The sequence below is a fragment of the Poecilia mexicana genome, unplaced genomic scaffold, assembly GCF_051168715.1.
Source record: "Poecilia mexicana isolate PSO_F unplaced genomic scaffold, ASM5116871v1 scaffold_14, whole genome shotgun sequence".
In the NCBI taxonomy this organism is placed as follows: Eukaryota; Metazoa; Chordata; class Actinopteri; order Cyprinodontiformes; family Poeciliidae; genus Poecilia; species Poecilia mexicana.
This window is the reverse complement of record NW_028263383.1, coordinates 6,248,098-6,259,068: the sequence shown is the minus strand read 5'-3', so window position 1 is coordinate 6,259,068 and position 10,971 is coordinate 6,248,098. Positions and strand designations below refer to the sequence as shown.

General features: G+C 38.1%; 1 protein-coding gene across 1 annotated transcript in view; it reads right to left on the bottom strand.

Moving 5' to 3' along the window:
* Positions 1–168: 168 nt before the first annotated feature.
* The window catches only part of grm5a (glutamate receptor, metabotropic 5a), a 32,618-nt gene continuing 21,815 nt past the window's right edge, over positions 169–10,971 (bottom strand). Inside the window, exons 6-17 of the mRNA XM_014980683.2 lie at positions 10,416–10,651; positions 10,177–10,298; positions 9,966–10,090; positions 9,709–9,877; positions 8,142–8,268; positions 7,633–7,750; positions 6,858–7,044; positions 6,154–6,312; positions 5,934–6,059; positions 5,290–5,472; positions 5,017–5,186; positions 169–3,506 (exon numbers count right to left, since the gene is read on the bottom strand). Coding sequence (XP_014836169.2) covers positions 2,636–3,506; positions 5,017–5,186; positions 5,290–5,472; positions 5,934–6,059; positions 6,154–6,312; positions 6,858–7,044; positions 7,633–7,750; positions 8,142–8,268; positions 9,709–9,877; positions 9,966–10,090; positions 10,177–10,298; positions 10,416–10,651 — 2,593 coding nt within the window. The 3' untranslated portion in view covers positions 169–2,635. The remainder of the gene's footprint in view (positions 3,507–5,016; positions 5,187–5,289; positions 5,473–5,933; positions 6,060–6,153; positions 6,313–6,857; positions 7,045–7,632; positions 7,751–8,141; positions 8,269–9,708; positions 9,878–9,965; positions 10,091–10,176; positions 10,299–10,415; positions 10,652–10,971) is intronic.

Below are 10,971 nucleotides of genomic sequence, written 5' to 3'. Positions count from 1 at the left end.
ATATATATATATATATATATATATATATATATATATATATATATATATATATATATATATATATATATATATATATATATATATATATATATATATCTCCCTTTGATTTTACTTTTAAATGAAGTTGTACTAGAAGGTGAAAGTAACAGCAAAAACAGTGCAGCTAAATTTAGGTGGATTCCTTTAATGCAGTAAAAGTCTGTCAGAAATTTATAAAAGAAAAATACAGGCTATCTTCAATAAGTTACAAACACAAACACACATTTTAGTCTGCAAAATGTACAAAGGTACATGCAAATATGGTAACTTCCCAGGAGTATACTTAGATTATGACTCAGTAAAAAAAAAAAATAAATACTGAATATAAACACATTATCGCCTGTGTAAATGTTAACAGAGAGATAAGGGACTGAAGCCAAACTTTAAATAAAGAAATAGATAAACACATAAAGGATAGCTGCAACATAAATATCAGTTTTGTCTCACAGGCTAAAAAGCTGTGAGTCTGTGAATACAAACATTCATCTAGAACTTCAAATATTCAGAAACAAAAAAAAACATAACAAAACAGAGTACTGTGTGAGCTGAAAGAACCAGGCAAAAGAAATGTAAATTTTGTGACCTATTTTAAAGAAACAAAACTCAATCCACAGCAGGAGACTGGCACAGCAAGGCGAGACAAATCCAACACATTTTCAACACTGTTTGCTTGTCTCTTGCTCAAACTAAACCTTAAAACAATCAAGCTCACTACTTATATAACGGATTTGCTACTGTATCTAATAACCATAAAATTCTAATTCCAAGATATTTAAAGTTAATGCATTTAAAGAGAGTGATCATGCAAAGTGGAAACATTTTGCACCAGCAACTTCACTAATCCAGCAGGAAAGAGTTGCAGTCAGAAGCAATTTATTTCAGATGCATCCTGAGATGGAAAATAGTTTTGGTCTTCTTACAAATCCTACCTCATCATACATTCAGCTAAGTCATGTTGATATAGAACGACAGAAGAAAACATCCAAGGTGTCTTTAAGCTCTTTGTGGGTTACATTCCTGATGATTGTGTTCACTGAGACAGTAGCTTGTATTTCCTGGAGATGCAAACAGCTTCTTTCCACTCAGAAGAGGAGGATTTGCTGAAAGGAGGAGGAGAATGCACAACAAAATGCAATATTTGCAGTTTTTGTATGTTTTTTTTGTCTGTAAGGGTTGCCAATGAGTTAGTGAGTCAGTAAAAAAAATGTCATTTCTGATCTTAAACTTATTTTTTTTCTGAGGTTTGTCAGTAATAAAAACAAAACATCATTATACATAAACTCCTCAACAAGATAAAAAAACAAACCATCCTTTCAGTGATCATAAATAGCTAAAAATATACAACTGAAATACAACAATTCAATACGCGCACTGATTTAGAGGAGATCCATGTGTAATTTTAAATACATTTTCTGAAATACTTAAAAAGAATACTTGAATAAAGAAAGATGTGATTTAAAAGCTTATAAATAAAATAGTCTTCAGCTTAACATCCGTGTTTTCTTTGGAGTTGGAAACATGTTTAGGACAAAGCCGTAGAAAATCTTTAAATGCCCTTGGGTTTTAGCACATTAAAATTATCACTAAGTTCAGTTCTGGGTTTGTTTCTGTTTGTTTATTTAATACATTTTATGTTATTTAATATTTAAGGTTTTGTGATTGTGTGGTTCCTGTCAAAAGTTTAGATATATTCATCATTGGCATAAATGTCATGTACATTTTTGGCTTTTATTCATGTATTTCCATCCTTCTTTTCCCAGGATGGAATAACAGTATTCCATATAACGGTAACTATTCTGTAAAAACAACCACTGGGTGCAGAAATTAAAACTTCTTGTAGAGTTGTGTAGTGTGGTCTGCACTGTAAAAATTATTTATGCATCTTCACAGTGCACACATGCCTATTTGTATCTGTTACAAAACCAGTTGTGACATCTGCTTATGATGATTTTCCTGTGAGAACACAAATTTTGCCAAAGTTAAAGCCATCTAACCCAAACTCTTGGAACAACGAAGAACCATCAAGATTCAAGAAGATTGTGAATTGCAAGATGCTGGAACATTAGTGTCACAGTCCACAGCAGCAACTCGATGCATTATTGCTATTAATTGGGGGATGTAAGCAAAATCTAATGTAAATATCCTCCATATAATTTTGATCCAGTGTAAATGAAAAAAAATAAAAAAATAAACAAAAATAACAAATTGAAAGTTGGCCACCCATTTCTACTTTTACAAAATTGCATGTTATCTTATTAAAACAATATGCCAGCTACTGCAAAGAAATAGTTCAAATTAATGATTCAAATTCCCAAATATGTGACGTTTGTGTCTTATTAGTGATTATAAATGTTTGACTGGAACTGCTTTAAGAAATCATTTTCCCTATATAAGTATAAGCGGTATTCTTTTCTACATCCTAGCCCCAACTGACATTTGAAGCGTATTCAGTCCCATCTGAAAACTTTACAAAAACCAACTGATTATCCACAATATCCACATGTAGAAAGGCATTGAAAAGTTTGGTCCTGGCAAAAATGGCTGTCTTTACGGAGTTAAAAATACTCCGGACAAAAGAAAAACGCAGAGAGGAGGTCTAAAGAGAGGAGGAGCTCTGGTAGTGTCTCAGCAGCAGCTGGTCACATTCGGCCTCAGAAGCCGGGGACAGCGAGGGAGGCGAGCTCTCGTCGGAGCTCAGGGAGAAATCCCTGAATGGGGACGGAGGCGTCAGAGCCATCAGCTCCTCCGGATTCTTTGCCCGTCTGCCGCCCGTGCAAGTCCCAGCCAGTTGCTCGTAAATCTTCGGTCGATTGTCGCAGCAGTTGGAGACGGCAGTCACTTCGGCGTATGTGGTGATGGTAGAAGGCGTCTGCCTGTTGAAGTACTGGGACGGACACGGAGAGTTATCTGAGGCAACGGGCGGAGCCGTGGTGGAAGGCGGGAGGACGGGTCCTCCTGGCAGCATCATGGTGTTCAGCTCGCTGATGTTGGCGGTGAAACGATTGACAACGCAGCTGATCTGGTCCATGATGGTGGTACCCTGAGTTTGGCCGATTTCACCCACGCTAATGATGCTGATGTCCCCACCTTCTACAATCGCAGCAATCTGGCCGTTGTCCCCACCTCTCCGCCTGACCCCAGAAGAGAAATCGGGTGCATAGGATGGTAAAACCTGCACCTCCTCACCTCTGTCATCTGATTGGTGACCTCTTGCTTTAGCTGCATGTGGACTGATGGTGGGCAGAGGTGACTGAGAGGGCGAGCAGGTAAAAGATTGAGACAGCTGTGGCCCTTCGTACTGCTCTGTTACACTGTTTTCCCCAGTTGTGTCTCCTTTAGAAAATGGCTTGATGATGGCAGTCTGATTCACCTCGACCGGGTCTTTTTTCTTAACGTGGAACGACATCCTCTTCCACAAGTTTGGTCTGGAGCTCCGTTCAGTCTGTCCCCAAGATTTTCCATTGGAACTGCAAAAGAAACAGTTACATTTTAATCCTGCTAAAGCATTTTGGCAATAACTCACATATACAGTACAGAAAAAAAAAAATTCCTCCTAAAGACTTTTGGTCTTTTCATTTTTTTTTTTCTTTTGTCACATTTAATGTTTAACTTAAAGAACCTGACCAGAACCTGCTGTGTCTGTTGTATTGCCACTGGAAAACTCCAAACATGTCTTCTTATGGCTTTTTAAGAATTGCTGTCTTTTTGCAACACTCCCATGGAGGCTAAATTTGTGGAAATCCAAAGATGTTTCATTTCTGAGTATCATATTAAAATGGGCTGAATGCACTTTTCTGTTTATTATTTGTAAAATAAATTGAAAGTCATGTATCTTCTTAGCGTCAGAGTTGTGTGCAGGTTTAAACTGGTCTAAATCACCAATAAAATACATTGAGGTTTGTCGTTATAGCGTGACAAAATGTGAGAAAGTTCAACGTGAAGACTTTTGCAAGACACTATAAATAAATATATAACTTTCCTCCAAGTCATTTTATATAAACTTGTCTCTATCTGTTTCTTAATCACATTCTCCATTGGATTTCTCTTCTGTCTTCTGCTGTGTGTGTAATATTAAATCTCCTTGCATGTTCTTCTATGTTCCTTAGAAAGAGAAATCCTCTAAGGATCCAGTTTTCCTCTGGGAGAACGTAACCCAAATGAGGTAGGCTGTTCTCAGCTTAGGGAGCTGGTTTTCTTAGCTTCAAATGCAGCCTGTTGCAATTTGAGGTCTTCAGTGTGGAAAATTAAAAATTGAACAGCTTTGTACATGTTCATAAATAAATCTTCATACGATGTGCCACTGTGTAAAAATCCAAGGCCAACTAAACTTTTAGGTAAAAGAAAAAAAAAATCAATTAGATTTTGTAAATAAGACTGACAGGTGTTTAAATGTTAAGGTCTGTTTCTTTTTGATGTTGGCAGTCTGTCCGCTCTGCTTTGTCTCTTCCCACCTGACTTTCACACATTTTGCAGCTTGGAACATTACATCAAGTCTCTGCTGAAGTGGTAGGACTGAGAACAGGGCTGTTCACAGATTCATTGTCCATGACAAGTAGATATGATGGCTTTTCTCTTCACAAGGGCATTCTCTGAAATTTTAGCATCGAGAGAGAGAATTCTGTGACCAACCAGAACTTTGGGAGGATATGACAAAAATCTATATTTCCTACAGCAATGAGGGACTCAAACTATTTTTTTCTTTAATCAAATTTAAACCAAAATTTGAAGATGTGAAGTAAATCAATGTAACATCTGCTACTATTGAAAGTTGATAGACAAAAAGTGTACTATTAAATTTGTGTAGAGGTCGAGAGTAATATCTGCCTCAGATGCTTTTCCTCAAATGGCAAAACCATTCATTTCTAAGGCAGACACCAAAAGCAGAAACCTTTTAAAAGCCAAAACACCACACTTGTTGATCACGTCTACGTTGTATCTACAGTCCATCTTCAACAGCATATTCTGGTCTTTAGCTACCTTATGTTATCCTGTGTTGATCCACCACGTCGAAACAGGTTGGCCATGCTGCTGGATGACTTGCCAGCCTTGGCAGCTTTCTTGGCATCGCCAACGTGCATCCGCACAACGGTGGAAGTGGTGAACGCGCTGCGCACATTCTTCTCAGGCTTGGCGAGCATGATGTACACCTGACAGTATAAAAACAGCAACATGTAACAATTAGCGTAGAAAGGTAAATATAGAAGCGTAGCTCTCAAAGCAGAAAATATGGGTTTTGTGCTTGTTTCTTACTTTAGGGACAAACATGCAGCAGAGAGCCACTGTGGCACTGAGGCTCACGCTAAAGCACATAGTTATGATCTTGTAATTAGAGCCGAAGTAAATGGGCACAAAGGCCAGCCAGATAATACAGGTGGTGTACATGGTAAAGGCAATGTACTTGGCCTCGTTGAAATTAGCTGGCACGTTGCGAGTCTGCAGGAGCAAAAGACAAATAGAAATTTAGAGCAGTGCAAGTTACAATACCTATTTTTTCACATGTTGCACAAACTTTAAGTTTTTTTTTAATGCATGATTTGGAAGTAAAAGGACACATGGCCTTCTAGACTCTTTTGAATGAAACTCAAAAGTGTGATACCCATTATATGAAATAAACACAAATGTACAGTGCAATAGTTAAATTTTTATGAAACCCATACAAACTTTTCCTTACAATGAACAGTTCTGGAGTACTTTGTATCAATCTATGAGATGTAAAGTTCTTATACCATTAACTGAGGTAACAACATTAAAAAGTTCGAAAAAAAAAAAAAAAAGGAAAGCAAAAATTCTTATGCGAGGTACGTTTGGATAAAAACATAAATAAGGAAATGAAAACAGTCACCAAGCTGCATTGGAAGATCAGTGAGAAACAAACTGATGTATTCCTAAAGTACCTTGAAGGCATAAAAGGTGCAGCTGAGTATAAGCAGGCCATTGTAACCCAGTGGCGCCACCACTCCCAAAGTGGTCAAATTGCAGATCAAATGCACCTCACGGATACTGGGGTAATCATAGATCACCTACGAGAACGAAGCAAAGATGTTTCTCTGTTTATTTGAATAAAGCTCCAATAATATCATCCAGTATTTTGGAATCACAGATATACATGCGTACCTCTGGTGGCTCTATGATAAGAAGTGCCACAATAATCCCCAGCTGCAGCAGTATGAGTAGGAAGGCGATGACCAATTGTGCGCAGGCGGACATAAAACGCGGTTTCTTGGTGCAGATCTTCTTCTTGCTCCCTGCCAGGATGCGTGCTATGCGGTTGGTCTGATTTAAAAATAGATCAAAATGAATTTGGGTGTTTCAGTTAGACTGAACGAAGATAACACTTCTCACGGTGATTTGTGTGAATAATCATTTTCCTTGACCTGGAATATCAGCCTCAGCCCACGCTAAGATTTTTAATTTTTGTCTCACTTATAACTGGCGGTGCGCCAGGCTCTGAAGCTCAGCTGTGTTGTGTTTGCTGCTAAAAACCATACATACATATGAACAAACAAAGTATCACATTGTGGATGCATGCTCTACAGTTAATTTTATTTTAAATGCAAATAGGAAAACCTTTTGATGTAAGTCTCTTATGTAAAATATGGATATAAAAAAATAAACAGAATATTTATCTTTCAAATACAGTACTTCAATTCAAATCAGCTTGATAAAAAAAAGTGTCAAACTGTTGTGCATTTTATGGTGTTATGTAAAAATGTGACATCAGATTATGCAAATTAACAACAAGTAATAAAGCTCTATCTCAGTGTTTCATAGGAAATGACAGGAATGAATGACTAACTTCATTTTGTAAATGAGAGTACCTTGGTAACTAAGGCTGAGTAGCTCATGGCAGGGGACAGGCCGATCCCCAGCCGCTGTAAGTAGCAGTAGACAATGTGTGGCTTGGCAATTAGGCTAAAGGTGCACAGGTAGCCCAGACATATTCCGGCAAGAATGATGTAGCAAAGCTCCCGACTAGATGATTTCACCACAGGAGTGTCCCAAAACCTATATTCAAAAAAAAAAAAAAAAGAAAGAAAAACAAACTTCAATGTATTTTATGTGACAGACCAGCACAGAAGTGATGATAACTGTGAAATGAAAGGGAAATGATACATGCTTTTCAAAGTTATTTTTTTGTGCAAATAATCTATAAAGTGTGGCATGCAGTTTTTCAGCCCTCTTGGATCAAGACTTTGTGGAAAAGCAGATTTCACTACAGTTACATCTGATAGTCTTTTGGGGTTTGTCTCTGCCAGCTGTACACATCTAGTTACTGATATTTTTTCAGATACGTCTTTGCAAAATAGAGTTAGCTAAATCAAACATAGATGGGAAGCATTTGAAAACATAACTTTTAAGTCGTGCAACAGATTCTCATTTAGATTTAGATCTGTACTTTGACTGGGCCATTCTAACATAAATATATCTAAATAATTGTATTATTACCACCATAAAATAGATACCTAACAAGATCTATACTGAACTGAAATTACACCAAGTTACACCAACTATTCACCGAGTTGTCCTCATTTTGACCATGCGGTTTTGAATAAGAATATGCATTACATGTTAGAAATGTATCCATTTAATTACTTGATGAAGACAGAAGTAACAAAAAGAGTAGCCAGGAGTCCCAGACAGGCAAAGACTACAGCTGCAATTGGCTCTGGATCCCCCCATCGCACATACTGGACCGGAATTGGTGCACAACCTGAAGAGAAGGATTGGAACATATAATGATATATGTGAAATTATACAAACTATACAACAATAAACGTATCATTATTTGTTTGAATGTGAAGTGATAAAAAAAAGAGCTATGGTAAAAAATAGATCTAGCAGTGTAAACTCTAGATAAGAAAAGAGCAAAGCCATTGAACTGTCTTTGGGTATGTAGCATTTGGCTGATTTGTACAGCGGTAAGTCATTTTGTGCTACTCACCATGTGCTTTGCATATAGCTGTCTGTAAGGGAGTGTTTGAGAACAGGATAGAAAACATCTGAAGTGGGATTTTTAACGATGATCAACCCTCTGCAAACCAGACGTGATAGTTCCTCTTATGTCTTGTTTGAATATCTTGTGTGAGAGATAAAATGTTTACCAGTAAGGTCGTCTGTAGGCCAGGAGCCCAGGATACAGGCTCGACAAGTGTACTCATCAAAGACGAATTCGTTCTCCTTGCAGGGAGTACAAGTCCAACAGCAGCTGACTTCTCCTTTACGGATCACCTGGAAACACATTCACACAGAGACACAGAGCTGAGAGAAAGGTGGAAAGGTCTCAAAGCTCCAACGGCACTTTTCTGTAGCTAATCTTACACTCTGACTTCTCTGAAGGACGAGTAAATTAAAATGTGTTCGTCATGGGAAACAAAGACAAAAGCATGTACAATGTCGTGGAGTTATATTCCATGTCATTTTTCAAGGCACTGTTCATTTATGGCAGCTAAAAAGCTTAATATTTTCTCCTCTGGCAAGCATGCTAAAATGCACACTGTCAGAGTGACAATAATAAATCCTTGGCTCAAAAAAGGAATGGGTGCAGTAACTGAAAAATAGATGTGTGAAAGACTTAATGAGATTCGTTTTTTATATAGGTAAGTCATCAGTCCAGTTATCAGCAACACAAAGTTGTTGAAGAAAGAAAATGAGGCCCGGTTGTTTGGATTTGACAGAAAAACAGGAATTTGGTTTGGGGAAGGAAGTTCGGACCAGGTTAGGATCTTTTTGATGTTCAGTATTTAATTTCAATTAGGGTGCATTAGATACTAGCAACTGATTAATGTTGGAAAACTGTGCGATGACACAGAGGAGGAAAACGGTTCCCCTCAGCACAAATAGGATGAAGCTAAATAAAGCTAGACTGGAGTTGATTAAATCCTGAACAATGCCACGAGCTGCATCTCTTGTAAGATATTTTATTATCGTCATGATTAGCAGTGAACATCTGGGATTAATTTAAATCTGGTGTGTGGGTTGGACTTCACAGGTTTCCTCACAACAAGGGTTGTTATCTATCGTGGATATTATGCAGAGGTGTAGTTAATATCCTACCGGGAACTGCTACTTCAAACTCCTTTTGCTTAACACACGACTTGAAACATATGAGCCTTTGTAACACTTGGGTCCCATGTGTGAAGAAGCAGAGGCGGAATAGGGGACAGGAAAGTTGCAATGTGTTTAGAGGTATACTTTATAAAGCCTGGTGACAAAATGCAACTTAGTAATGTGCAAACCATGAAATTAATTCATTTTAAGTATGTAAATGGAATAAAATATAGATAAGTAAGGACTGTATAAAAATGGTACAAAACATTGGGACACAAACTTTCTAAATCAAAGACTTTGATGGATAGTATTGGATAGCGTTGGATGCAATATCTGTACCAACCCCAAAACTGATGCCATTCAGGCTGAGGCCTCAGATCCACCCAACGATCCAGATGCCTCTCTTGAGACAATTTTATTTACATTTTCAATAATAAAATCCAAGAGTTGACGACTTCTGCTGTACACCCCTTCTCTCAGCACTCTGAATTTAGAATGAATATTGGTATTGACAGATATCTAAATTTAAGCATCCTAAAAACCTTGCATAGCATCTCTATTGTAAATTGAATGAATTGTCACTTCAAACTTAACTGAACTGAATTAAATTTGAAATCCCACCTTGATCTGAGCCTTTTGGCAGGGCTCAGAGCAGACTGATTGGATGATTTCACTGCTGTTGCTCCATATTTCCTCATCATTCATCTTCAGACCCCCCTGATCCCAACTTCCCACGTGGATGTAAGCGTACTGACCCACTCCGATCTGCTTGAAGTTCATGATTTCATACCTGTAGCACACATTAAACTACATTTTCAGTGTATAGTTTAACACTGTGCATATCGTCTCCTTTCTTTGGTCTTCATCAGAGTCCGTACCTGCCAGGGGAGTCTCCATTCTGGTCAAAGTGGATGATCTCTCCAGATACACCAGTAAAGTTGGTTCTCATTAGGTAATCCAGCAGCTTGCGGCCATCTATGGGTCGCATGTTTTCACACAAACCCTTTGAAAAACAGAACAAGTATGCAGTAAATGTTAACGCCATCAGAAGTAAAGGAATCTGGATAAGCACAATTTTGAGGCTCATACTTTATATCCTGGACAGAGAGTTTGCTGCATGGCATGCAGACCATAAGCCATTGAGTAAATGGCATTTATGACAAAACCCATTTTTGTATCTTGGGCATACTGGTGTCGTAGAGATTCTCTCCCTGTGGCAAACAAAAATGAACATTACCAAAAAAACAACTTAATTTTATGCCGTCGTTGACAGACTGAAAGTGTTCAATGTGGGTGCAGGGAGCATGTTTTTTTTTTTTTATACTAACAGCTGCAAGTGCGGTTGTACTTTGGGCTCTCCTGTGGATGCCCTCTCAGGCGACACTGGAAACGGTGCTGCCAGAATTCAGGAAACCAGGGGTTCCTCAGGTTGGAATCAGGCTTCAAGTTCAGGTAATAATCATCAAACCAGTTCACATGTGCTGACTTTAGCTTGATGGTGATCCCACCGGCAGCCTCCATTTGATAGCCATCAGTGACATCATACCTGTCTGCCCAGCCATCACTGAGAAGAGAAAGTCCAACAAGGAGGTTAGAGTGAAAACTGGAAGTGGGCAGATTTATGTGATGTTTCTTATCAGATTTAATACCATTTCTACAATTGTTTGGCTTCAAACCAGAAATTTCAAATAGTGAGAAAAATGACAAAGTGCATAGTTGTGCACAGTTTTACAGAAACCATTCTGTGCCACAGCAGTTTGAATATCTTGTTAACTGCTTATCATTTTTGCAACCCACTCCGTGGTTTGACTGTTTAGATGGCACTGTCACCTCGGCAAAAGTTGCAGAAAACTATTTACTTTCCATTGTAAGTGAGGCTGCATT